At 54.7% G+C, this 27,596-nt stretch overlaps 1 protein-coding gene across 1 annotated transcript in view; it reads left to right on the top strand.

Moving 5' to 3' along the window:
* CMIP (c-Maf inducing protein) overlaps positions 1-27,596 on the top strand; it is a gene marked incomplete at both ends in the record, with an annotated part of 234,965 nt that overhangs the window by 146,301 nt on the left and 61,068 nt on the right. Inside the window, 2 exons of the mRNA XM_079722952.1 lie at positions 91-216; positions 11,427-11,477. Of these exons, the coding sequence (XP_079579078.1) occupies positions 91-216; positions 11,427-11,477 (177 nt within the window). The remainder of the gene's footprint in view (positions 1-90; positions 217-11,426; positions 11,478-27,596) is intronic.

Below are 27,596 nucleotides of genomic sequence, written 5' to 3'. Positions count from 1 at the left end.
TGTTGCTAGAGTGAGGATGTTTTCCAGTGCAGATATTGTGCCTGATCTTGTAACCAATGTGTGTCTTTGCTTTTTCTTTTTTTGTTGCAGCCAACTGGGTACATGGAAAACTCAGTCTCCTACAGCGCCATTGAAGACGTTCAGCTGCTGTCCTGGGAGAATGCCCCGAAGTACTGTTTACAGCTTACAATTCCTGGGGGAACTGTCCTACTGCAGGTAGGATAAATAGACATGAACAAGCAGTTTCGGCTCCATCCCCACTCACTTGCCCTCCTCTTATCCCTCGGAGGGAGACAGCCAACTATTAAGAGGAAAGGTTGTTTAACTTAGGATGTTTTTTTCCTCCAAGTACAAGAAAGGTGTAAATTGGGGCTCACTGTGGGAGACGAAGGAGTGCGTGCAGATTGAGCTCCTACTGTATACGTGCCACCATCTAGGAGCTTTCCATGTGTGTTTTTATTGCTCTTAACAAAGCCAAAAAATAGGTTTTCTGATCTTCACTTTACAGATGAGGAAACTGAGGTTTTCTGATCTCCATTTTACAGATGAGGAAACTGAGGCACACAGACACAGGCTTTAAAAGGCTGTAGAAAGCAAGTAAGCAACAGATGCTACCTTTTGCTGTACTTCAAGTGAGGAGGTTTCTTACTTCTCATTGATCTCAGTCTTTTGAGACTCTGATGGAAATGAGAGCCATCTCCTTGGAAAAGGGTGCATTTTGTGTGTATTGATCAAGACTGTTGGTTGGATATGATGCAAACATTATTCAAATGACCTGAAGCAGAAAGAGAATTTGATGCTGTAACTGTATTAAAGTAACTGGAAGTCTAAGAGAGGACTTCAGGCATAGCTGGACCCAGGGGTCAAATGCTATCATTAATATTCAGTCTCTCTCTATCTCCTGGCTTTGCTTCTGTGTGCTGGTTCATTATCAGGCAGAGGCTCTCCATGTGGTGGGAAAGATGGACTTCTGACAGCCTCAAACTACATTCTTGGAGCTTGTAATTCTTAAAAAATGTGAGAACGCATTTTCCTTTCAGTATCTTTCTATAAAATCTCATGGAAGATTCTGATTCGATGTGCTATCATCCGATTCACCCCAGGGGATGCCCTGCCCTGGGTTACACGCCCACCTTTACACTGGCAGCTGTGTAGACCTCATGGGAGGGGAGAGGTGGGTCCACCAAGAAAGGAATTGTGGCAGAAATAATAACACGGCTGCTGCAGTACATGCATGTGACATGTTCTGTATCATTTCAGGGAGTGCCACCCCACTTTCCAACAGGGACCCCAAGTCAGAGACTCCTCGTCCTGAGAGAATGTACTCTCTTATCATTGGGAGGATGGTCTGCCTTGGGCTTTCTTCTAGGAACGTTTTCTAACTCTGTCAGTCCGGGGAGACCTGCTTTGAGCCCAAAGAGATGCCCCCTAAAACTTGTTGGAAAAGTGGCCACTGGATTGTCTAACAACATTGGAGCCAAGAGGCACACAGTTTGGCCTCTGAGGAATGCCGAGCCCCAGAAGCTGCGTGTAACAGCTAAACATCCTTTAGGAAAACCCCGTCATTCACTGATGTCTCTTGGAAGACACCAGAGCCACACCTGCCTGTCTGTTTTCTTCTTAAATCTCTCACTCTCTACAGTTTGAATCACAGAGCATGTGCTAGGGCTGGGGGTGGGGAGGTGAGTTAGCCCCTCGGCCCCGAAGAGCCCCTGGGCCGCCCTCGGGGAGACAGAGCCATAAACAAATGACTGCAGAGGTAGCAACTGAAAGAGAGGCCTGTCCCCGAGGACTGGGGGAGCCCATTGCAGGGAGTGACTCACTGGGCCTAGGGGTACCAAAGAAGGCTCCCCCCGGGATGGCGATATTAGAGCTGGGTGTAGAGGGGTGAGTAGGAATGGGCCAGGATGGGGGTCCACACACTCCAGGCAGAGGGAAAAGGGGGTATAAAGCATGAATGTGGCGGAGGGAGCATTCGCTGCCGTGGAGAAGAGGGGGAGGCGGATGCAGGGCCTTGCCCATGCGTCCAGAGTTGTTGGGTCGCAGCCAGATCATACAGGTCTTGTTAGCTGAGTGGAGAAGCCACAGTGTTATTCTGAGGGCAGTAGGGAGTCGCCGAAAGCTCCTAAGAGGTGGTGGCCCAGTAGAGGGATCAGTCTGTTTGCAGGGCAGAGGGTGCTGGATCCGTGAGTGCCACGGGCAGGCAGGACGGAGGGAAACCTTGAGAGAGCCCAGCTGGAGGAGGGAGGGCCCCGAGCCCCCAGCTCCCTGGGTGTGATGGTCGCTCCCCTGGTCGAGGCAGCTGGGTGGCCTCATTGCTTTGGGGGCTGGAGGGGCAGCCTACCCCCAAGGAGGACCTGAGCATCACTTGCCCCGGGGACAGGGGGCAGTGCGGCTTGGAGGATGCAGGTCACCGGGCAGCGCCAGAATGTCGCTTTAATCCCGGCGGTGGCCGTGGTCCGGCTGTGATGACTCGCCCGGCTGGGGCTGTGTCCCGTGGTGGCCTCACGTCAGAGCTCCCCCTGACGTGTTAACGGTGGGCGGGCGGGCCTGCGGCTGCTGCGCACCCCCGTCTTGCCGGCCCCCTGCTCCAGTGGACAGTGCAGCCGTCACAGCCCGGGCGCTGGAGGCTGGAGGAGGAGGGGCCTGCGGGAGACAGGGCGGGACGCGCACGCAGCCTCCGCCGCCCGTCCCCCGGGGAGGCCCAGGTGGGTGCAGCCCTGCCCCTGCCTCCTCGGTCTCTCCCTCGCTGTCATTTCCATCGCTTCTACCTTCCTTCCTTCTTGTCGTCACCCTCCTCCTCTCCCTCCTGTGATTCATGGGTGGCGTGTGGCCGTCTTGTTATGTAAGCGGGTTCGAGTCATCTTGGAGATGGGCTCCAGGCTGGGGGGTCCGTGTGGTTATGGGGCAGCCCGGGGTAGGGGTCCTGTGGGGCCCAGGGTGGTGCCCGGAGGTGGCAGGCAGGGCGTCCCTCCCATGCTCTTGGGACGGTCGGTGGGATCCTCTGCTTTGGCTTGGTCCCGAGTCCCGTGACAGGAGCCAGAGCAGGGGCGTGTCGGAGCAGCCTTCCCTGCTCCGGTGGGGGGCGGGAGGGGGAGGACCGCGAAGCAGCCAGGTGTGCTCGGGGGGCAAGGCCACACCTCATCTGGGTGCTCCTGGTCAGCAGAGGGTGAAGGTGCCATGAACCGCGCTGTCCCTACATCAGCCACTGGCCACACAGCGTTGTTTGCACTTAAATTTAAGTTCATAAAGCAAGAAGGCAGTTTCTCAGGCCCCTAGCCACGTTCCGAGTGCTCAGGACCCCACGTGTGGCCCGTGGCTGCTGTTGTGCAGATGGAGAACGTTTCCACCATCACACAGAGGATATGACCCCAGAACTTTTCGTTTTGACCCCGTGCTCTGTGCACCGCTCCCGCCATGGGAAATAGCCTCAGAATGCAGGGGGTGGGGGTCTGTAGGATTCCAGCATTCCTGCGTCCCTGAGTAGGGTTCCATCCTGCTGCGTGTGGCACAGCCGTTCTCTATGTAGGGGTGATGTCTGGGGGTCACAGGGGTCCTTGCCCTAGCGTGCCCGGTCTCTCCTCCGTATCCATGTATGTCTGTTTCCCTCTGTCTCTCTTTGACACGCCTTTCTCCATCTCTCCCCTCCCCTCCCCGTCTCTGTCTCTTGATATACCTCACGCTCTGCTTCTCTGGCGGTTTCTCTTCCTCTGGTGTCTGTCTGCAGGCCTCTCTCTCCACCTGAGCCCTTCTCTCTGTGGGTCTGGACTTAACGCTCCCTCCCCTCCTCTCCCTGCCCCTCTACCCACAACGTCCTTACGCAGCTGCTTCATGAGAATTTGACTCGGTACCTCACTCAGACCCCTGGGAACTAACCCATCTGAGTTCAAGGAAGGTTAAGAAACGCTCTCAGGCGGACATGCCTCCCCCACTCTGCTCAGAGACACCGAGCAACATGCCAGCAGGTCGAGTCACCAGGCAAAGGCGCCAGCCTTCTTCCAGCCTGGGTCCAGTCGGTGTGTTTCTGGATGCTTTGTGGTGTTTCAGCGTGAGCTCCCTAATGCCATGTTATTAGAATCCCCGGGTGCAGAAAGGACCTATTTATCTTCCATCTTCCCTTAATGCCCTTTTGGCTGGCATTTCACCCTGAGGAGTATCTCCACGAGTACATAAACAGTGCCGTGAAAGCATCCTGCGGGGTGCTCGTTGCAGGCCAGCGGGGTCGGGGAGCGGGGATTAAAGAACCGGGTGGCCGAAGATCATCTTCCGGGGAGTTCTGCCTCCCAGATGGGTTTCCACCCATTGATGAGAAGCGAACGGAGGCCACTGTTCGAAAAACAAGCTTTGGGGCGGGACAAGAGCAAGGGGACCCGCCGGCCCCCCCTGTCCCGCGAGCTTCTGCTGCTGCTGCTGCTGCTGCTGCTGCTGCTGCTGCTGCTGCTTTCTGGAACGGTTTCCAAGACCCGCGCTTCTCACTGACATTCCCGAAAGCCCCTCAGGAGGCCAGGCAACTGTTGATCCCAAACGCTGGCAGCAGGGGCAGGGACAGGGCGGGTGCCCTTCTTACTGGAAGCCAGAGAGAAAGACCTTTCCGGCCTGAAAAGCACGCGCTGTTTTTTCCCTAAGAAGTTGGGCCGGGGAAGGCGAACCTGGGAACGCTCACCCACCCACGGTGCACCCTTGGCTGTTTTTCTCACCTCTCGAGACAATACAACAATGAGGGAGAACTTGGCAACTTTCGAAGAGGAAATTAGGCAGAATTTGCCTGGAACGAGGCCCTTTCGGTATTCGAAAGATTTATCACTAGGAGAGGTCGGCGCCTGCCCGAGCAGGCCTGCCTGCTTCCAGGGGTCTTTCCCAGGCTTGGTTCCAGGCTCCGCTGAGTGACCCTCAGGACTCGGACCTGGGCCCTGTATCCCGTGGGGCCGGGTCATCCAGGCTCAGCCCCTTCCCATGTCAGTGTGGTGACTCGGCAGAAACTCACTCTGTTCCCCAGGCCGGGCACAGCCCAGTCCGCTCTCCATTCCCCTGGAAGGCACTTAGAGATGCCTGTGCTGGGATTCCGGACGTCCCTCAGCAGCTCCTATCCTTCTTCGAAACTAGACAAGCCAAAGGAAGGGGCAGGAGAACCCACCCCCTGTGGGACGTCGCATCCTCTCTGGTTCCGTCATCGAGACGGGACGCAGCTGTGAGGATGCAGTGGCCACACCACAGGTCGCCTCCCCTCTTCTGGAGGGAACTTGTGGCCTACCCTCTTGTTTGCAGTGTGGGGCCTCCTGGTGACTGGAGCCTTCCCGCTCATCAGCACGGTGCTTTCGGATTCCCCAGCCCAGTTCCTGGGAACCCAGCTGCAGAGAAAGCAGGCTGTGGGCTCAGACCAACCAGAGGCCCAGCCTAGCTCTACCATGCTCTCTCTACCTTTGTAAGCTTGGGCAGCAGGATAGCCTCTTTGGACCTGCAATTTATCTGGAAACCGGACCCATAATACCTGTCTCCTTGGGTGCTGTGAGGATCAGCGGTATTACGCGTAAAATCCTTAAACACTATGCCTAGTGCACAGTAGGTGTTCAGGAAAAGACTGCCGTGATTATTTCTAGAGCCCTAGTCAACTATGACATGGGGAAGAGAGGGTTTCAAGGCTGGACAGGTCTTTTGAAGTTTACTGCACATGAAATGTTCTTCAGTGAACAGAATGGGTATACTGATGCTTCATCCAGCCAGCCATCTATTCACCTACCCATCCATTTATCCATCAGTCTGTTCACCCATCTGTCCATCCACCTATCCATTTATCCATGTATCCATCCAATCATTCATTCATTCATTCATTCAACAAGTCAGCCAAACTTTCACTTAACAAACATTTATCTGAGTTTTATGGACACAGTGTTGAATAGGTCAGACATGGTCCCCGACCTCACAGGGCCCACAGGCTGGAAAGAAAGAAGAACGGGACAGGCGATTACAGGGCAGTGTGATCTGCTCAATGAGGCGTCATCACCTGATGTGGTCAAGGGTGGTGAGGGGGAACCACCACTCAGACAGGCATTCCAGAGAATTGACATTTCAGGTGAGACACGAAAGGTAAACAGTTCAGCAGGCGTTGAGGGAGGGGGTGAAGGGAGAGCATTCCTCGTGGGTTGTACACACCGTGTGAAAGCCAGACTAAAACAAAGCAAGCCAGGTTGTGCTAGGTTATGCTGCAGTGACAAGCAGCCCCGAATTCTAAGTGGCTTCAAACAGCAAAGGATTATTTCTCACTCGTGCTGCATGTCCATCATGGGTCTGCCGGGAGCACGCTCCACCTGCAGTCTTTCTGGTCAGCAGGGCAGGGGGAAGGGACCTACTCAGTGGTGCGCTGGCTCGTCAAGGCTTCCACCGGAAGTGACACAAGTCCCATGGCTGTGCATTCCTACCGCGTGCCCGAAGGAGAGCTGGAGACGTTGGGGGAAGACACGGATGAGGCCACTGCAAGTCTGGGTCTTGGTTTCCTCATCAGAAACAAGGCTGGAGAGGAAAAGTTTGGGTCAGAGTCGGGTCCTTACCCTTTGGTCCGTGGTGTGTTCTGAAACTGCTTGCACAGTTGTGTGTGTGGGGGGGGGGGTGGGTTGTACACATGTGTACGTTACTTGGGTGCGAGTCCACAGCTTCTTTCAGGCTCTCAGAGGGTTTCAGGTTCCCATAAACCCCCAAAAGACCGAGTAGCCCTGGTCTGGGTGATCCTTGAAATCCCTTTGAGCCTCTGAATCAAAGAGCCATTTGTTACAGTGGACGAACACGGCCAAGGCCTCTGTCTTCCTCCAAAGTGCAGCGAGCCTGCAGCGGAAGAGGGGACTGTGGCCGCCTCCCCTCCCAGTGGAGTTGGAAGGGATGAGCCCGCGGGTGGACGGGAGACATGGGGTGTCTCTACCTCCCAGGGAAGGCGGCTCGGGAAGCTGGGTGGCGTCACAAGGCTTCTTGTGCTTTGCCTCGCCTGAAATTAATTCACTCAGCGGACTTTTTAACACCAGGCTCACTGCGGAGGCAGCAGTTAATCCCACTGGATCCTGCCTCCTTTCCTAATCCTGTGGGCAGGACAGATAACCAGCAGGGGGTGTGGGGAGGGTAAGGGCTCTAAGAGCTGGGAAGCAGGGGAGGGAGGGTGGGCCTGGCCAGGGCCTCGGGGAGGGCAAGGGGTTTCAAACGTAGAGAAAAGTGGGCGAATGCCTTCGAAGAACGGTGGGCATGGGGGTGATGGTGTGGTCAGGGCAGGGCCTGGTCGGACTCCTGCGTGGGCCGCAGGGCCCTCTACCTGCTCTGAGACTCGATTTCCTCATCTGTGAGATGGGAGTTTGCACGCACTCTCCCACATGAGCAAAGACTTGGAAAACTCAGGTTGTCCTGCCTGAAAGGTTAGGCTGAGAGGGGAGATGACAAAGGGCAGGTGAGATAGTGGTTGATGTCCCTGAAGAAATCCTCCTCCCCTCCAGACAGTGAGACGGCTGTGAAAGGCGGGGCACACAGACCCAAGTGAGACCAGGGCGAGGCTGGACCGGACACGGGGCAAGAGAGGAAATCTCTGGAGCTGTCCCTGCTCAGCAGCAAGCTGAGCACATTGACTGAGCTCTGGGCAGGGCCAGAACCATCTGGTGTGTGAGCCCTGGGACCTGGCGGTGCCAGGAGGGCTCACAATGTAACTGGGAGAAGCTGTGTCTCTGGGAGCTGGCTGGCTCCTTCTGCAGGGAAAAACGGATCCGGCAGGGCCGTGGGGATCCATCAGGACTCTAAGACGCAAGCAGCAGAGATGGACTCAGGCTGTCGCAAGCAGGAAGGGAAATATACTAGAAGGACTGGCAGGATCCTGGAGAGCAGGCTTAGAAAGTAGACTGGAGCCGAGGCCGGTGGGGGGGCCGTGTCCCAGCCCAGTAACCATCTTTAAAGGAAGACACAGCCCTTGCTTCATAATGAATTGTCGGCCCCCCAGCCGCCATCTTGACATCACTTGCTCGAGACCCGAAGTCCCAGCAGGAGCTTCTGATTGCCCAGTCAGATCACCTGCTCACACATGGCCAAGGGAGGGGCCAGGAGGCCCATTTAAAGATCTTTAGTCCCCTGCTGGCCTAGGCCTAGGTTAGGGTTCTGGGCTTTCACTGCCATGGCCCGAGTTCAATCCCTGGTCGGGGAACTGAGATCCCGCAAGCCACGTGGCATGGCCAAAAAAAAAAAAAAAAAAAAAGATCTTTAACAGGGACTCACACTGGAGAGGCCCCAGAATGGGAAGGGCTGGGCCTGGTTGTGGGGAAGACTGGTCTGTGTTGGATTGGATTGCCGAGGCAGAGAAAGGAGTCACCATCTACCACTTACTACCATTGCCCTCCGGTTTCTTGCATTGTTCGTGTTCATTCGTTCTTGTGCAACCAGCCCTGATGGTACTACTGGTCATGCTAATCAGAGTGAGGGATTTGGAAATGAGACCCTGCCCTCAGGGAGTTTGCAGTCCTCTTGTTCATTCATTTGTTCATTCCTTCAGCAGGTCTCTCTTGGGCACCTCATGCCCCAGGCCCTGGGGATACAGTGATGGTCACACAAGGGTCACACACGGGTCACTCCTGTTGGCAGGGCAGCATGGTGGGTTGGCCAATGGGCGCAGAAGAGGGAGAACATGGGTCTCCTTCCCCCGTTCCTTCTCCACTTCCCTCTCCTCTGCTGTCTCCTCTCTCTTCCTTTTTGTCTTCACTTGGTCTTTCAGTGCAGCCAGTGACACCTTGTGGGCCCCGTCTGGGCCCCCCGTGGACCCTCAGAACCAATGCAGTGATCCGTGTCAGCACTAAACCAACCTGACCATGCCTCCTGTATTCATTTCCTACTGCTACCATGGCAGATTACCACACATTTACCACAAAAACAACACAAATTTGTTATCTGACCATTCTGAAGGGCCGAATCCAACACGGGTCCCACTGGGCTAAAATCAAGGCATGCTCAGGGCTGGTTCCTTCTGAAACTCTAGGGGAGAATCCATTTCCTTGCCACTTCCAGCTTCTAGAGGCTACCTGCGTCCCTAGGCTCACGGCCACATCATTCCAACCTCTACTTCCCTCTCTGACTCTCTAACCTCCTGCCTGTCTATTATATAGATCCTTGTGATGACATTGGCTCACCCAGAGAATCCAGAATAATCTCCCCATCTCGGGGTTCTTAATGACATCTGCAAAGTCCCTTTGCACCGAAAGTAACACATTCCCAGGGTATTAGGACATGGACAGTCTTTGGAAGCCCCTCATTCAACCTACCACGCCTCCCCTCTCTCTGGCTACCTCAGTGTGTTAAAAAGCAGACAAATGGTTGCGGACCAGAAGCATGCTGCAGCCAGCTCATACTGGCTTGTACCAGCGCCCAAGAGCCGATCGGGGTGAGCTCTTCTCAGCTCTGGTCCAGGGACGGCCCCTGGTAGCGTGGCATCAGCCAAGTGCCCTCATTCACGGAAGTCCACACACACTGTGACCGGGGCTTTTTATCCAGGAGAGCCTGTTGTTACGCATGTATCAGCACAGCACTGCCCGTGCTGCTGCCGGAACCCTGCTGTTGGTAGTGTTTGCCCATGCCTGGCGCTGCGCTGAGTAAGCATTTTACATGGATTATTTCATCATTTGGTATCTTTGCACCGCTACTCCTGAGTGTGGGATGTATTTTGTCACCCTAATGAATAAGAATTGTCATGAGACCACAGCTAGGCCAGCACGGACAGGAGGTGACCCAGGCATGGACCCTCCAGAGGGGGGGCTTCTGGTCCCCGTGGTGGACTCCGCTTCGGCCTCTGCTGCCCCTGTCAGGTGTCACGGGCTCTGCATCATCAGGAAACTTGCTCCAGGTCACACTGCTAGACCATGGCGGAATGGGGGCTTGAACCCGGGTCTGCTGGAGACTCAGCTGCTGCAGATGTCCCTGCATCCCATGGACGATGTCCCCCAGCCTGCTCCCCACGCGGGGCAGAAAGACAAACTCACCTTGCCTCCAGGTGCTGGAGTGGATCTGTTCAGGGTTTGGAATGAGTCTCCGAGCTTTGCCCACGGGAGGCTGATTCCCGGCTGCACAGGCCACCGAACTGGTTCATTTGTTCTGGCCCAGAGATTGGCCCAGACTCTGCCCTGGGTGAGCTGCTGATGTTTCGTCGATGATTTGGCGGTAGTCGGGGGAGGTAACGTGCAAGACCTGGATCTCCTTGAATGAGGGTGACCCCGAGTTGCACACGCTGTGCGTGCGTGCACGTGTACACCTGTGTGGCTCAGGAAAAGCAGACGGGCATTCCTGCTTGGGGCGAGGCTCTGGCCTTGTCAGAACCCCTTTCCCATCAGGGTCACGGCGCCTTGAAACAGGGAGCTGTGGGGTCAGGCAGGGAACAGACGCTGCACGTCTGCCTTGGGGGTGGCCAGCAGCAAACTTGAAACGCCATCACGCTGTGGTTTCAGCATGAGTCAGACCACCGGTTCAGGCCCTGCCCCACACCGACTGCCTGTGAGTCCGTGGGAGAGTTTAACCTCCCGAGCCTCAGTTTCCTCATCTGTACCATAGAGATAACGATGCGGACAGTGCCAGCTTCCCAGCACTGACTTACGAGGACTGGATGAGCCAGTCCATGCGTGGGGCTTAGTGCTCCGTCTAGGGCCTGTCAGACGTGCCGTAAATACTGCTTTTGCCATCAGCAAATCTGCTAGAACCGGGGGTGAGAGCGGCCTGAGGCTGAGCGGCCCAAGTCTCTGAACTGGTGTGGTGTGGATCAAGGAAGGCCTGGCTCCCTGCACGGTGCTTTGTAATGTACTTCTGCCCGAGGTCAAGGCTGGGTGCTCTCTACCACGGCTTTCTGCAGTTGGCAGGAGGTGCGGTGGTTAAACCCGCAGGCGTGGAAGCCAGGCTCTGGGTTTAAATGCGGTCAGTTGACGTGAGAGCTCCGGGTCTCAGTTTTTCCCCTTTGTGAAATAGACGCAGTGTTGCCCACCTCGTAGGGCTGTCGTGAGGGCTGATGACAGATTACGGGGATAACAAAGGCCCGGTGCCTTGAGCAGGGCTTGGGGAGCTCCCAGGCAGCTCCATTATCATCATCATCTCCCCCACACGCCTCTTCCCCACTCATCCTGGCCCCTTCTCTGATCCCGGATGAGTTACGATATGTGTACAGTTAAAGCTCTTCCAGCCACCAGTGTCTACCCAGCAGAGTAAGCGCCCGGTGGCAGCAATGTCTATTTCAGACAAGTCCCCCAGGTGACCACTTCCGGTTTGGTTTTACACACAAGGGGTTCAGCTTGGTGCATGCCTCAGAAGGCTCTTCAGGGTCACAGGGCAGAGTCTGCAGGACAGAGCAGGCTGGGGCTCTCATGCTGGCCTGTAAAATGCTCTGAAATGATGCAAGCCAGTGACTTGACCTTGCTGTCCTGTTCTTCTCGTTGTAGGCTGCCAACAGCTACCTGCGAGACCAGTGGTTCCATTCTCTGCAGTGGAAGGTAAGTCCTGACTCGCTTGCTTGTTGGAGGAGCTGGTCTGCCACCCAGAGACGTGAGGGCAGAGGTCTCCTGCCTTCTAGGAGGCTCAGCCCAGGAGCTTGGCTCCACTGTGTGGAAGCCCCCCACCTCCCTCTTGGATGGGTGATGCCTTTCCCCCTTGCGATGGTGAAACTGTGCTCCTGCCCGGTTGGCCCTTGACTTTGCCCAGGAGCCTTATCGTGTGGTGCCTGCTTCCGAAAGGATCAAAGAACTGCTTGATCTCAGAACAGGGCCTCATTTGAGGGGCTCGGGCAGGCAGCACTTGAGGGGCTCAAGGTGATGGGTTGAAAGTAACTTCCGAAGGAGCCAGCAGAGGTAACTTTATCAGAGATGCAGAAGCCCAACCGTATTTCCAGAGGCTTCACTTCCTTTGGCCTAATTTCCCACTTCTAGCTCTGCATAGGATGGTCCCCGGCCTTCTAATAAACACGGTGAATCAGTTCCCGACTGGTCATGTTCAAGACCCAGGGGCCAGATTTATGAGAAGGGTCCTCCCAGGCCCCTGGGGAGTCCACGTTCTGCTCCGTGGCTCAGGACCCTCGCGCCCTGCCCCCCGTCTCTCCTGCCTTCTGACCTTTTAGTTTAGAACAAGGCGTGACAGGCCTGCGGGCTCGCAGAGCCAGCAGGGTATGGCTAGGATGACCGGTGCCTGTCCTGAGCTGTCATCTTTACTGTAATCTGGAGCGCGGTGGGGGATGAGCAGCTGGCCCTGGACAGGGTTTGAGACCATGTGCCGTGTTGGGATGACCAAAGGGACACTTAGAATTCTTCTCGTGCCTCTGGAGGGGCTCTCGTCACAGCTGGGCGGAGGACAGAAATACAACCCCGGAAAATTACATTCCTGGTCCCAAAGTGGGCCACGCCCCTCCTTCCCCGACAGCTGCAGGTCCTCTCCTTTGGCCAGTGTGTCCATCTCAGAGGCTGAACGCGAGTCTCCAAGTTGGGGCCGCAAAGGGAAAGGACTAGCATTTACTGAGCACCTACTGTGTGCCTGGAACATGAGGCTGGCCCATCACGCTTATTTCACCCTTGCGGCAGCCTCGTAAGGCGGCTTGTTATCATTGCTCCCATTTTTTGTGCAGGGAAGGTGAGGCCAGACCGGAGCCCAACTCCCATAGCTGGTAAGGGCCTGGGGCAGTGTTCAGGCCCAGGTCTCTGCCGTTCCTGGGGGTTTCTGGTCGCAGGCAGAAGGCCCCGGGTGACAGCTAAGCAGGCAAGTGGCACATGCCTGCTCAGAGTCTGCAGGTGCTGCTGAGAGCTTGATTTCTGCAGGGACATCGTCCCTAAGGCCTGGCTGTCTGCGGCCAGGTGTGTCCCGGGACAGGCAGGACATACATCAGGACCTGCCAGGGGCCACCTGGGAGGTAAATACCAGAGCAGTCGAGACGGAGAGAGGAATAGAGGCATGGTGCAGTGGTGGTCCTGCAGGAAGAGGCCACTTCACTGCCACGGACAGGGGTTACTTAGAGGCTTCCCTCTTCTGTTGTTCATGCGTGTTTTCCTTGTGAGTCCTCAGTAAGTGATTGCTTTGCTTTTTCTTAGCTCAGCGTGGGGCAGGACGTACTTGGAGACATACCGCCTACTTGACAGGTTGGGGAAATGCCTCTTTGAAAAGGTGGCCGAGATCAGTGTCAAGGAAGAGGCGGTCTTTAGTGGATTTCACAGAGCTCTGCTTTCCTCCTTGCCCTGGTCCACATTTTCTTCAACCATTTTCTGGAATCTCTGGGAACACCTAAAAGGCAGTGCTTGTGAAATGTGTGGATATTATGCAGCTACAAGGGATGACTAAGATGGTGGGCCTAGAAAGCCAAATTTCAGGAGACAGTGACAGCCAGAAGGATGATTTAAGAGTGACAGGCTTGAAATGTTCAAATTCAGACGTCAAGGATTGCATGTGGGGTTCAGACAGTTGATTGAGCAAGTACAGAACTGGGGATCCCTGGGCTTCTAGCAGTTCTCATAAAGACCTGGATATCTGCACTCAATTTTGGTGGTGTTTGGTTTGTGTATGGTTGTTAAATCTAATCAGTTGAATTTTTAAAAAGAAAAGAAAGCAAGCATCCAGGAAACTCAGATCAGGATATCAAGGACTCAGCAAATGCTCAGCAGTGAGTGGCCCTTTTGCCAGGTGATGGATGGTGACCTTTGTTCTCACTGTTTCGATATTTGCTTGTGTCTTAGGCATGTGTAAGATGCTGGCAGTTTTTCCCTTTGGACACCCCACCCCCCCATAATTTAGGTATGCTGCCACCAGGTGGCAGTGATATTTCCGTATCAGCAACCTGATTTCATTTCTGTGGCTCTTTGCCACTCGGTTTTGATGAGATTGGAGGGAGGCGTGCTCTCCTTCCTTGTAAAATGGCAAAGAAACATAAGGTGTTTTTGACGTACTGCCTGCTGTTGTGTTGAGACCCAGATTCGAATCCTGGTTCTCTAGGTGACTCATCTTGGGGTCCGCATAGATTCTAGCAAGTGTTTATTGATCCATATGTGGTTACTGAGTACCTACAGTATACAAGGCACGGCCAGGGGCTTTCCTGTTCATTGTCATTCAGCAAATGACAAGGCTCAGAGAGGTCTAGTTACTTGCCCATAGTCACACAGTGGATTTCAGTACAGATGTGTGGAGCTGCCCTTTCTCCTGCTTGATCCAGCTGTGCCTGATCCTGAGCTTTGGCCTTTTCAGCCCACTCGGGATGTGTCCTGCTTCTCCTGCCTGATACAGCTACTCTCTCCTCTGTATTTACCACCAACCATTTGGGGTTTTTCTTTTTCTTTCCTTTTCTTTTCTCTATCTTTAACTAAAAGGCGGGGGGAAATCCATAGAACATCAAAATTAAGGACTTTAGAAATCCCACAACCTCAGCTTGAGTTTTTAAATTTTCTAAATGTTGTGTTTATCACTTTTTCTCCTATACCAACGTGTACGTCCCTGTTGTAGCTGCAGCGCACATAGAGAATACTTTTTCTATTTGTAAACAATGTTAGCTCTTAAATGCTGCGTTCCTGTTGCTTTATCGAGTTTTTATCCAGTTATACTGACACCTCCAGGGCATTCTCCACAGGTGTGATATTGCCTCCAAGGGGGTCAAAATTGGTATTTTGGGGCTTAAAAAACCTTAAGTTATTCCAGTGGTGTGTGGCCTTCCTAGTTCAACCTGCTCAACAAAATCTTATCGTCTAGAATTTAGTTTCAAAGGGATCAGGGCAAATTGGTGGGGGGCCGGGGGCGGATATCTTACAAGGCTCCTTAGGGGAATGATAATGGAAAAAAAACTTGAGAAGCACCGCTCTAGAATCTACCTCAAGTTGTGACGTGGAACAGGGCAGAGTCTGAGTAACACACCTGTGTGATGCTCTTGATGCCTGTCTGCACCCTGGGGGTCCCGCTGCTCTCGTGGCCTCAGCTCAGCTCTGTGCATCCACAGGCCGTCACAGCGCGTCGGGAGCATTCCCTCCGCGCTGGGCTCTGTATTTTGTGCGTCATCTCAGCTCACTGAATGGTCTGTTGTTGACGTTTGCATGTGAGGGAATCGGAGTCACTTGTCCAAGGTCCCAAGGCCCCCAGAGGGGGGACAGGGGTTTGACCCCCAACATCCTGGCCCCCGGGCCCCCTTCCCTACCTCTCCCTCTCTCCGGGTATCTCTGCCCTTCCTCCCGGACTCCCGCCCTTGGGCAGCACTGGTCAGGGAGGTGCAGGGAAGGCCCGGGGCCCGGAGGACGACAGGAAGGGGGTGGGACCGCAGCGTCAGCCCCTCCCAGGATGCCCTGCAGCAGAGCATGCTGTCCTCGGGGCTCTCTGGGGAGGCCAGGCCTGTTTGGTTTGGGTGGCTTGGCCCCTGAGGCCAGTTCCTGGGGGGATGGAGGCCTAAACAGTTGTACTGAGTTAATGAGGCCTCATTTCTGACTCAGATGCACCTTGGAAGCCACGTCCTGGGGAGACAGGCCTGCCCGTGTGTGTCAGGCTGTGAGGGGACAGGGCTGTGTGGGTGTACGAGGCCAGGAGGGGACAGGCCTGGTTTGTGTGACAGAGCCAGAGTGTGCTGCAGGCTGTGAGGGTCCAGTGTGTGCTTATAACGCTGTCAGGAGGCTGGCCTGTTTCTAGGTTCAAGCCGAGAGGCCCAGGTGCTCACAGCTGTGAGGACAGGCCCGTCTGGGCGCACAAGGGCCTGGACCACAGACCCTGAGTACCTGGCTGCGAAGAGACACGTGCATAAGGTGCCCCCGAAGGAGCCCTGAAAAAGCCAGGTACCAAAAAGCGCCCGCTTTGTGTAGCCGGCGCTTCTGGTGCCTCCAACTCTGAAAAACGCCTTCTCCCTTCCTGAGAGGGGTTCCTTGGCCCTTGCACAGAAGTCTTGAAAACCAAGATGATTTTCTCCCTGGGGGAAGCTGGGTCACCAGCTACAGCCCCGGGGGCCGACCGAGAGACGGGGCGGGGAGCAGACTGTGTGAGACCAGAAGCCGCCTGTTTTCCTGTTGCAAGGCTGCCAGGCAGAGGAACGCACTTGGCTCTGGGAAAATCCCAGCCCAGGTTCGCATCCTCTCTGGCCTGCTGCCCTGGCCACCCTGCCGCCCTCTCCCCGAGTCCCCAGGCAGGGTTTCCCAAGCCCCTGGGGCGGCCACAGCGACGTGGTCACCCCATCCTCTGTAGAGAGTAGGAGGGTGGAGAAGAACGTGGGGTCTGTGTGTGTGTGTGTGTGTGTGTGTGAGCGCGAGGGGGTGACTGTGTTATGGGTGCATTGGGTGTGGGGTGTGTTTATTTGGGCCTCAGTTTTCTCCTCTGTGAAATGGGGAAGTTGCTCACTAGCACCTCGCCCACTGGGTCAGTGTGAAGAAGGGCTGCTCTCCCAGGGCTGTGGGAGCATCATCCCATGCGCCCTTATCAGAGCAGCCAGCGGGTGGGAGTGGGCACCCAGCCCCTGCAGTGCCCCCGCGGCATGTCTGTACGATCCGAGGGTGTGGGCAGTCTGTCCTCGGAGGGCCCTGCCTGGCGCAGGCCGTGGGGCGCTCCTACCGCCAGACCTGCAGTAGCGGTTCCGCAAGGTCTTTGCTATCCCGTCTCATGGATAAGGGGACGGCCATTGCCAAGGGCGGCCGCTCCCAATGGTGTCACAGTCTAGCTTCCACATCGGGCCCTGGACTGAGCCCCAACCAGGGTCCCCGGTGCATAGGCGAGGAACCGGGGGTGCAGGGCGTGGGGCTGGGAGCCTGGCTTCTCTCTCCCATCGGGTCGCCCTTTTGGGAAGGCTGGACCATCACCCCCAGTCCCTTGCAGGGAGAGAGGCCCCGCTGGTGCTGAGATTCCTGGGGGAAGCTGGGTCAGAGGGGACAGAAAGCCCTTGAGCTGATGCCCCTCCCCTGAGGGGAAGCTGCGCAGGGGGAGGGTGGGACCCTCCAGGGGGTGCTGTCACCCTCCACTCTGACCTTCCTCCTGGACCCTCCTCCCTCTCCCTCTTGGGCACAGGAGTCCGAGGCCTTTACTCCCGGGGGAAGAGCCACTTCTGGTCCCACAGCCGCGGCCCCTGGACTCCCCCGCTCTGCCCACTGCAGATCCCCCTGAGCACGCATCCCCTAGCACACGTGTCCGAGCCTAAATCCAGCCCTGCCTCAGCACACGGCGGCCGGTGGCCTCAGCACCCTCCATGGGCTGCTCCTCCTGTGCTGAGCAGATGCCAGCACCTCGCTCACCACCCCACTGAATCCCCGCAACCCTGAGGAGGGGATGCGTCCTCCTGCTTCCCCATTTCACAGATGTGGAGACAGAGGCCGAGAGGTGAACTGCTTGCTCAAGGGCCCACACCTATTAAGTGACAGAGCTGGCGTCTGAACACAAGTTTGATTCCAGAACCTGGGATCGTAACCGCTGGGAACGTGGCTTCCACCGCACACGTGTGTGTGCGCACACATACGCAGACGTGCATACGCACCGGACAGTTCCTCCCTCACACCTGCGGGCTTGCGTGCCTGACCATCCCCATCGCCTGTCTGTCCTCGTGCCTTGCGCGTCGGGGGCTGTGGTATTTTTGTCTCTTGAAGCATTTCATGAGAGCTTTACATTTTTCTCCGAGTCTCACAGACGTCCCCGTGAGGATTATGTGAATTAACCTCTGACTTGGCAAGCCCCTGCTTCTTATGGGAAGGGCCGAGTGCCCTGCCTGCCCTGCATGGTGCACGGCACACGGCAGACCACCTGGGCCTGGGCCCCGGAAGGTCAAGGTCAGGACCAGCCACGTACACATCTGCCCAAACACACCGTGTCACCCGTGTCCCCAGATTCGAGCATCGAGGCTGTGTTACCTGACCTAGCCTTGCTCCTGGCCCCCCTTGGCTCTGGGCCACACGCTCCCATGTGGCTCCTGCTGGGCTCACAGTATCTAGAGGGAAGACAGTGACCCCTGTTTCACCTCCTGCCATTTCCACACAGCCCATCCCTCCTGCCCCGCTCCCCTCTTTCTCTGCCCTTTTACCACGATCATGAAAACGCCTTTGCAACCACACTCAAGGGCAGAGACCGCTCTGCTCTGGTCAGTCCCCACCTGAGGGCGGATTTTACTCCTGCAAATGCCCTTCCAGCTTTCGTCCACCTTTGCACGGACCCTTTGGCAGCTGTGGCCAGGTGCGCAGACGGTCCTGCCAGCATGAACGCTGCAGCTTAAACGTTTCAGCATATGTCCATCACGTCTGTAGAGAGGTCATGGCATAATTGACCAAAGGACCTGCTTTTGGCCATTTGCACTGTTACCGTTTTTCTCAGTTATAGATAATGCAGTCATGACTGTCACTTATAGCCAAGCTTTTGCTTCTTTTGAACTACTTTTTAGGGCAGGTTTCCAGAACAGTGGTTACCAGGCAGAGAGTAGGGGTATTTGTGTGTGTGTGACTCTTTCCGCATACTGCCAATTTGCTCCCCAAAGAAAAATTTCTGTAATGCCTAAGGGGAGAGCTCTGGGCCACACTGCCTGGGTTCAAATCCTGGCTTTACCGCCCACGGGCTCTGTGACCCTGGACCAGCTGCTTTCCTCTGTGGGCCTCTTTTTCCTCCTGAATAAAGTGGGGGTCATGATAAGACCAAGCTTATTAGGTTCCTGTGACAGTTAAATGGGTCAGTAGCAATAAAGAACTTAGAACGGCACCTGCCATGCGAATAAGTATTGGATCAATGTTAATGATTCTTCTTTAGCGATCAAGGCCTCTTTCCCTTTGTGTAGAAAGGTTCCAAAGGACAGGGCTCTAGAAGGAAGAGGGCACATGCATAGCACGCGTGCCACCAACTCCCAGTGAGCCCCATGACAGGCATCACTAATCAATCGCTGAACTCTTTTCCCCCTGAGGCAGAACTCTTCTCCACATAATACCTGCTGGTCAACCTGAGTTGACAGAGGGAGCGAAAGCTTCCCACCACACCCGCTATAGTGACCTCCTGGACCTGTGGAATTTGAGTATTACTGGGAATCCACGTCCAGTCGTGTCAGTTCTGGCCTGTGCCTCCTTGGGGCTTTTTCATGGGAGCCTTTGCTGAGCTTCCTGTTCTCCACTGCATGGGAAGGTCATGAGTGTCAGCCGTCCTGCCTCTGAGCAGGAAGGTAAATCAGGGAAGCAGGGCAAGGAGGGCAGGAGTTGCCCTCGGTCCTACAGGCCCGGCCGCAGGTCTGCTTCCTCCAGGTCGAAAGGCAGGAATTCCATCCAGATTAATTTCTGGCACTTGGTCAAAGAGGGCTTTGTGACTTCCTATGAGGGATCAGAGGGATTCCACAGAGAACTGTGAAAGGAGGGGCTCTCCCCACGAGGCAGGGGGCCCATCACAGTCCAGGACTTCTGGGGGGGCCCTCAGCGGGAGGTGCAGCTGGTGGCAGAGCCAAGCCCCAGAGAGCAGAGGCCCTCCCAGAGGTGAGTCCAGCCAGGCCACTTCTCCTGCACCTTGGTCAACGGACTCGAGAGAGGCCATGGGGCCCAGGCTGCCCGGGGAGGGCCACAGTCCAGTCTCCAGCGACTCCCAGCCACAGCGCACGGCCTTCGGTGGGTCATCGGGGACCCTGTAACCAATAACAAGGGAAGCTTCAGGGATTGAAACTAACAAGTGGCAGAGGGCAGGACGGCCTGGGGAGGAGAGCTCATGCTCTCGTGGGCTTTCTTTACAGTAAATGAAGAGGACACTTACTAGGCACTTACAGGCCTCAGGAGCTGTGCTGGGGGCTCTGATGTGTGCTCCCTTGCAGTCTTCTCAAAGTCAGGCCCATCTTGAAGGAGGAGCTGAGAGGGCAAAGGGGCTTGTCCATAGCTAGAACCAGACAGAGCTGGGATTTGAACCCGGGGTGGTGGGTCTCGGAGCCCAACCCCCTTATTCTGGTGGGAGGAGGCGCCATCTCAGGCCTGGAGAGGTTGCGGGTGTGGGCGGCGTAGCCCCATGTCTGAGCCCACAGAGGCCGGGAAGCCCCGGATGGGCGTTAAGCCCTTGCAATAGTCTCCACTTTCCCCAACCAGAGCTCTCTTTGGAATAGACATGGGGCACTTTGGTCTGTTTCGTAGTTGTTGTTTTGATAAATGTATTTATTTACTTTTGGCTGCGTTGGGTCTTCGTTGCTGTGCGCGGTCTTTCTCTAGTTGCAGCGAGCGGGGGCTACTCTTCGTCGTGGTGCACGGGTTCTAGGCGTGCGGGCTTTGGTAATTGTGGCACGTGGGCTCAGTAGTTGTGGCTTGCGGGCTCTGGAGCACAGGCTCAGTAGTTGTGGCACATGGGCTTAGCTGCTCCACGGCATGTGGGATCTTCCCGGACCAGGGCTCGAACCTGTGTCCCCCGCATTGGCAGGCGGATTCTTAACCACTGCGCCACCAGGGAAGTTCTTTGGTCTGTTTTTTAAATAAACTTTTCATTAAGGGATAACATACATGTAGAAAAGTGCATAGATCAAAAGAGTGCTGCTGGATGAATTCTCACAAATTCTCACAGAATTAGCCTGTGTAACCACGCACATCAAGACACAGAGCATGACCATCTCCCTGGCACTCCCCGCCCCCCCCAGGCCCTCCAGTCCCTGCCAACACCCCCCCAGCACCCCCCGCCCAGCACAGGAAACCACTCTCCTGCCTTCCAGCAGCGTGGATTAGTCTCGCACGAACCTGAACTTCATGTAAATGGTATCATACAGGCTGAGCTCTTCTGTGCCTGGCTCCTTTGGCTCAAAATTATGTTTATAAGATTTATCTATGCAATATATAATATCCTGTGTAGCGGTAATTTATTCATTTGCTTTACTCCATAGCATTCTGCTAAATGAATATAGACTCTTAATTTGTTCATTCTGTTAATGGACAGATACTTCCAGGTTGGGGCTATTATGAATAGAACCATTATAAACATGTCTCTCGGTGAACGTATGTTTACAGCCTTTTGAGCACGGGCCGTAGGGCAAGCAGAGGGTCCCCTTCGGTGGAGGCTGCGCAACAGTTTTCCAAAGTGGTCCAAACCAATTTATACACCTACCAGTGGTATACAAGAGTACTAAGGTGAGACATTTAAAATTGCATTTATTAAGATTTTCTTTTAATAGTGAAAAGGACAAAGAAAACTAAAAAAATTTCCCACTGTCCATAAACCTCTGTTAACACTTTGTAAGTTTAAAAACAAATGGAGCTATAATTGAGACATAACAAAATGCACGCATTTATCTGTTGGGTCTGGTGAGTTTTGACTGTTGTAGTCACCTGAATCACCACCATCCAGGTTCCTGTCACCCAGGACAATTCCCTCCTGCCCCCTTTTCCAGCCAATCCCTCACTCCCCAGATATCCGCTGTTAGCACCTAAGACCAATGAGTTATGCACGTTTTCGGTAATTCTAAAAACTATAGAAGGGTGTAAAATGCATAGTCCCTCCTTCCTCAACTCCATTTTCCCAAAGGCAGTCCTGTTAGTCTCATGGGGCCCTTCAGAAGGTTTTATGAAAATTCCTTTTAAAACACCACACAGGTTTTATTATCCACACTGGGTGTTCCTTGGTCCTTTACCCTTTAATTACGTATCGTGGTTGAGCTCGTACACGAGCTCATACAGCACATTCAGATCTACTTCATTTCTTTTTATGGTTTTGTAGTATTTCATTCAGACAAGGGTCAAGCCGGGTGGGACTTTAGATCTTTCCGTTTTTACTGTTGAGAAGCTGAGTTTCTGCAAGAAAGGACAGGCGTTGCTGAGTGCCCGCCGTCCACCAGCCAGAGGCAGTGAGAGGCACCTTGTACCTAATCCTCACCCCTTTGGATCCCTCTAACCATCCCACTCCAAAGGTCAAGAATATGGAGCCCAGGGACCCCAGGTGGAATGACCTGTCCGGGCCGCAGGGCAGGAAGCAGGGGAGCTGGGTCTGCACCACGTCCCTGGGACCCCAGGCCTTTCCCTGCCCCCTGCTGCCCCAGCACGGGGCTTGGAGACATCAGACACCCCAGTGCCCCCTGCATGACGGCCTTCCCTGGGCCTCAGGAGGGACAGCCGACTCTCCAAACAGTCAGGAAAGAGGGGCATTTGTGGGCTGTTTTTCGTTCCCAGACGAGGAGGGGGACCAGGGCTTCAGCGTGTCATCCCACGCACCCTTTGACGGAGCTGATGAGTCACTGCACCACACAAGGAAGTTTTCCACGTAAACGTTTTGCGGGTGAACTTGTTTTCTGCCCTTTAAGGCAAAATTTTTTTGTCTTCCTTTCTCTTTCTTCAAATAAGTCTTTAAAACATAAATGGGAGGCAATCTCTTGACCAGGAAGACCTTCTGTTCTACAGGAGTCTGCAGGTCCCTTCCGTCGCTGGGTGGTGGACAGCAAGCCCCCCGAGCCAGGCATGCTGGGCAGCTCTCGGGGGGCCATGCAGGGGGCGGGGCCGGCCTCGGAGGGGAGGGTGGTCTGCCGTTCTGGGTTTGCCTCCAAGGCTCCTGCCCGCCTGTTGGCTCAGAGACGAGGCCAAACAGAGCCTCCGAAAAGAGCAGTGCCTGTCCCCACAGAGGGATTAGGTCCTCACCTCTCCCTGCAATCAGAAAATACCCAGCGGGCAGCCAACTCTCTGGATGGAAAGGGGTTTGGGAGAGAGGCTAATTGATCGGGAGACAAGGGCAGAAGTCCCATGGCCCTTGTCCCTCTGACACCCCAAGGATGGTTTTGCAGAAGGCTCTGAAATGGACAGAGAGCCCGCCCCTGTCCAGGGTGCTAAAGCCACCCACATGGAGCCTGCTGACCTTGGCGGCAGGAGGCCACGGTGGTTTGTGTCCGGGTGGGAGCTGGAGAAACAGTGGGGACCAAGCAGATGCGTGGATAAGACCCTTTGGCAGAGTGGGCTGAATTTGCCCTCTGGGCTGAAACAGACGTCCGAGAGTGCGTGGACCCTGAAGAGCTCCCCCAGGAGATCAAGGACCAGCTCAACAATGGCCGAAGGTGGCAGACTGGAGCAGACCGTTGGCATCTGTTGACTCTCGAAGGCTTTGTCAGCATCTGCGTTGAACTTTCCATCAGGGATGGTCTTTATTTCCTCCGAGGCCTCTCCGTCACGATGGACCCCGGGGGTTCTGAACTGTAGCTCAGTGGTTCTCAAAGTCGGGTTCCCAGACCAGCAGCCTCAACGCAGCCTGGAAACTTTCTAGGAATGCAGATCTGTCTTGTAAGCTGGAAAGTGGGGGAGGAGAGTGTAGCAAGGTGTGTTTTCCATGCCCTCCAAGTGATTCTGATACACAGCACAGTCGGAGAGCCACTGCAGTAGCTTGAAGAAAGGGGAAAGATGGGACTTCCCTGGTGGTCCAGTGGTAAAGAATTCAACTTCCAATGAGGGGGGACGTGGGTTCGATCCCTGGTCGGGAAACTTAAGATCCCACATGCCACGGGGCAACTAAGCCCGCACGCCTCAACTAGAGAGCCCACGTGCCACAAACTTCAGAGCCCACGTGCCCTGGAGCCCTTGCGCCACAACTAGAGATAGAAAACCCGCATGCCACAACTAGAGAGAAGCTCGTGCACCACAATGAAGAGCCCGCGCGCCGCAGTGAAAGACCCCCCATGCCGCAACTAAGACCCAACGCAGCCAAAAAAGAAATAAACAAACAAATAAATAAAAGTTTTAAAAAACGAAGAAAGGGGAAAGAGCAGCAGACGTTTATTGAGTGCTGACTGTTTTCCAGCCACTTCATCTGCTGCCCTATTTTAGTCTATACAGAGTCCCTGGGAGGTAGGATTGCGTCCCCATTTTGCAGACCAGAAAACTGACTCTCAGAGTAAATAACTTCCCCCTGTATCTGAGCCAGAATTCAGACCCGGGCCTGAGCCTCCTCTGTGTCCCTTAGGCCCCGTTGCTGGGTCCCTCTCAGCTTGCAATCAAGCAGGGAGGCCTCTTGGATTGCTCTGCCAGCCTCTCCTCCACTTGTGCGGGCAACTCAGACTTGACCGCTGTGAATGCCTCCCAGGTCCCACCCCTGGACTCTGTCTTGACCATGCCCTGGGCCTGTCTGAGGGGCCTTCTTCAGCAAGGAAGGAACAGCCCCTGGTGCATCCTGCCTCCCCACAAGACCCCCGATCGGGAAGGCAGGAGTACGCCCCACGCTGATTCAAGCGCACCCTCATTGCCTGCCTGGGCACGCCCATTGACGATCCGCTACGGATGAATTAATTAGGGAACTGGACCCTTTTCCAGGGTGCTCATAAATTAAGGCCGCTTGTGGCAGGAGCCATGGCTCCAGCCCAGAGGCGGCAGCCCGACAAGGACTAGAGGCTTCCCACACAAAGGGATGAACGGATCGGATGCCTTTGAAGTGCTGTGAGCACTAGATAAAGTTGTTAGTCAAATAAACAGCGGAGGCCCCTGTTGAGATGCTACCGTCTGAAGCCAAGCGGGAGAACTCCTTATTTGGGGTAGAGGTTTCCCTTTATGGACCCAAAGGCAACAGTCCTGTGCTGTCCTTTGCCCTTCAGCGCAGCCAAGCTCGCTCGGGCCGGCCTCTCCCACACGGCGGAGGAAAAGCAGCCTCTGGTACCTTATTTGCATTTTTTAATTTATTTGGTGAGTTGCTAGCAATCGGGGGGCGGGGGTTGTTTCCTCAGAAAACAGCCTTTCCTGCTTTTGATTAACAAGTGGCCCCCACTGTGCTCTTCAGGATGTGGTTCAGTTCTGCACGGGGTTCCCAGCACCACTAATGTCATTGGCAAAATCATTACAGGAAAATAATAGGATCTTCTTAAACATTCTGTTAAAGGTGGGGTCTCACCCACACCTTGGGTCGAGTTTACAATTAAGGAGAATCGGGACACGTTTCTGGGTATATGAGAGCCCGGGGTGGGGGGAGTGGCTTTGATCTTGGGAACCGTGGAAGTACGTGTTGGACCAAGGGGGCCGCCTCAGGGCAGGCAGTGGCCCCTGGAGAAGAGCTCTTTGACGCAGAGTGCCTGGTAAGGGACCTGGCTGTCTGGTCAGGGATGCTCCCGGTCACTGATGTATGGCGGTCACAGCACCCGATGGCTGCTGCCAGAAGGACCTCCCAGAGGATTTGCACAGAAGGCTGAGGTCAGGCGAGAGGGCTCCTGTTGGCTTGATTTTTCATTTTCTAAACGTATATGCTACCTTTGCCCGGTGATATTTGAGGTGGCTTATAAAAACACACAGCATGGGAAAATCTATACTGATTGACATGGGGCCACTTCCAGGTGTTAAGAGAGAAAAAGCAAGATGCAGAGATCCACGTATGATGTGATGCCCTTTTCGTAAAACAAAAGCTAAGGACCAAAGAAAATCTCTCTATATATTTGCATTTGATTAACGTATGGCCGTGGAGGAATATCTGAATTGATATGTACGGGGGTTGACAGACTATCGGGCTCACTGCCTGGTTTTGTAAATAAGAGGTTTGGGGGGACCCAGCCCCACCCATTTGTGCTACAACAGCAGAGTGTGGCCAGAAAAGCCTGTAATATTTATTACCTGACCCTTTTACAGAAAATGTTTGCCAACCATATGGTTTGTTTTTAGCATGGATTCTGGGGTGGGGGAGATGCAGGGGAGGCAGAGGTGAGGTTAAAAAAACAAGCCAACAGGGACTGCCCTGGTGGAGCAGTGGTTAAGAATCCGCCTGCCAATGCAGGGGACACGGGTTCGAGCCCTGTCCGGGAAGATCCCACATGCCGCGGAGCAACTAAGCCCATGTGCCACAACTGCTGAGCCTGTGCTCTAGAATCCGCGAGCCACAACTACTGAGCCCACGTGCCACAACTACTGGAGCCCGCGTGCCAGAGCCTGTGCTCTGCAACAGGAGAAGCCACTACAATGAGAAGCCTGCGCACCGCAACGAAGAGTAGGCCCCGCTCGCCACAACTAGAGAAAGCCCGCACGCAGCAACAAAGACCCAACGCAGCCAAAAATAAATAAATTAAAAACAAAAAAGCCAACACATACAATATGGGCTAAATTTATGTACACTTTTATGGCAGGGGTATGCACGTGCACAGAAAGAGATTCCGTGGAGCGATGGTCACCAGCATACAGATGTGCAGGCGGTGAGCCCACACCTCGAGCTCTTGTGTGCTTTATTACTCCCTTCCTGGACACCGTTCTGTACTATTCTGGTTTTCCAGTGAACACGTATCATTTCAAAAACAAAGTAATCCGGGGCTTCCCTGGTGGCGCAGTGGTTGAGAGTCCGCCTGCCGATGCAGGGGACACGGGTTCGTGCCCCGGTCTGGGAAGATCCCACATGCCGCGGAGCGGCTGGGCCCGTAAGCCATGGCCGCTGAGCCTGCATGTCTGGAGACTGTGCTCCGCAACGGGAGAGGCCGCAACAGTGAGAGGCCCGCGTACTGCAAAAAAAAAAAAAAGGGGGAAGTAATCCTGGGAATTTTAGTTCTTTTACATTAAATGTATAATACACGGCTATGGCTTCCTGCAACAGTTTGAAACATTTCAGATAAAGCGGAGGCTCTTCCTCAGCCCCCTCTATGGCCCTCCCCTCCCCACCCATATGTGAAGTGTGGGCATGTAAATATATACATACACGTGTGTGTGTGTTTGCTTCTACACTTAACACGGTTCGTGGGGGTGGAATCCGTGGCAGGTCTGTTGGCTTGCCTTTGTTCCTTTTAACTGCTGTCTGGTGTGATACTGCATGTGGCTATAGTGTGTTCAGGCATTTCCCTATCGATGGGCATTTAGGGGTTTCTAGTCGTCTTTATTTTTTCTCAGCAGTTAACTGTCTTTAATCGATGTCCTGCTGACTGAGTAGCTACCATTTATTGAGCATCTATAAGATTCAGCATGAAATATCACATTTAATGTTGTCAACAGCTGCAAGAGGCAGGCGCGACTATTATCCCCATTTTACAGATGAGGAAACTAAGGTTCAGAGAGGTGATATGATTTGCCTGAGGCTGCACAGCTTATTAGCAGCAGAAGTCCGAATGCAGAGGTGTGCCACTCTGCACACACCTGAGGGCCATAGCAGGGTCGTGACTGAGCCTCTGAGCACCCCAGGAGTTGACAGGGGTGGAAGGCATGTGAGCAAAGGCAGTGAGGGTGTAGCGCCGGGTGTGCTGAGCAGGACTGGGGAGCCCCCAGCCTCCCTAGAGGGCTGTGACCAGGCCGGAAGGTGCGTGCAGCCCCGCCCTGGGCACTGCCCGTTCCCCAGCCCCTGGGGTTAGGCCATGTGGAGACAGGAGAGCATTTCCAGAGGCTGAGAGCAGGTCCAGGGCTGTACCTATGTATGCAGCTCACGGTCTCTTCATTGACCGTGACTCGGGACAATGAGGTGACCCTGAGGAGGGGTCCTGGTTCAGACAGCCGCTTTGACCCGGAGCAGGTTACACTTGGGGTCTTGCGTCTGTACAGTGTGCAGGGGTCACATCTGCCACCTTAGACTGGACCACCAGGGCTGACCTCTAGCTGCAGGCTCAAGTCACCTGGAGGTTTAAGCGTTCAGTTCTGTGGCGTTAAGTACATTCACACTGTACAGCCACCTCCGCCATCCTTCTCTGGAACTTTTTCATCTTGCAAAACTGAAACTCCGCCCCTGTTAAACACGAACTCCCCTTTCACCCTCCCCCAGCTCCTGGCAACCCGCGTTCTACGTTCCGT

The sequence above is a fragment of the Hyperoodon ampullatus genome, assembly GCF_949752795.1.
Source record: "Hyperoodon ampullatus genome assembly, chromosome: 18".
Lineage (NCBI taxonomy): Eukaryota > Metazoa > Chordata > Mammalia > Artiodactyla > Ziphiidae > Hyperoodon > Hyperoodon ampullatus.
Note: the sequence above shows the minus strand (reverse complement) of the source record. Positions and strands in the feature narration are given on the sequence as shown.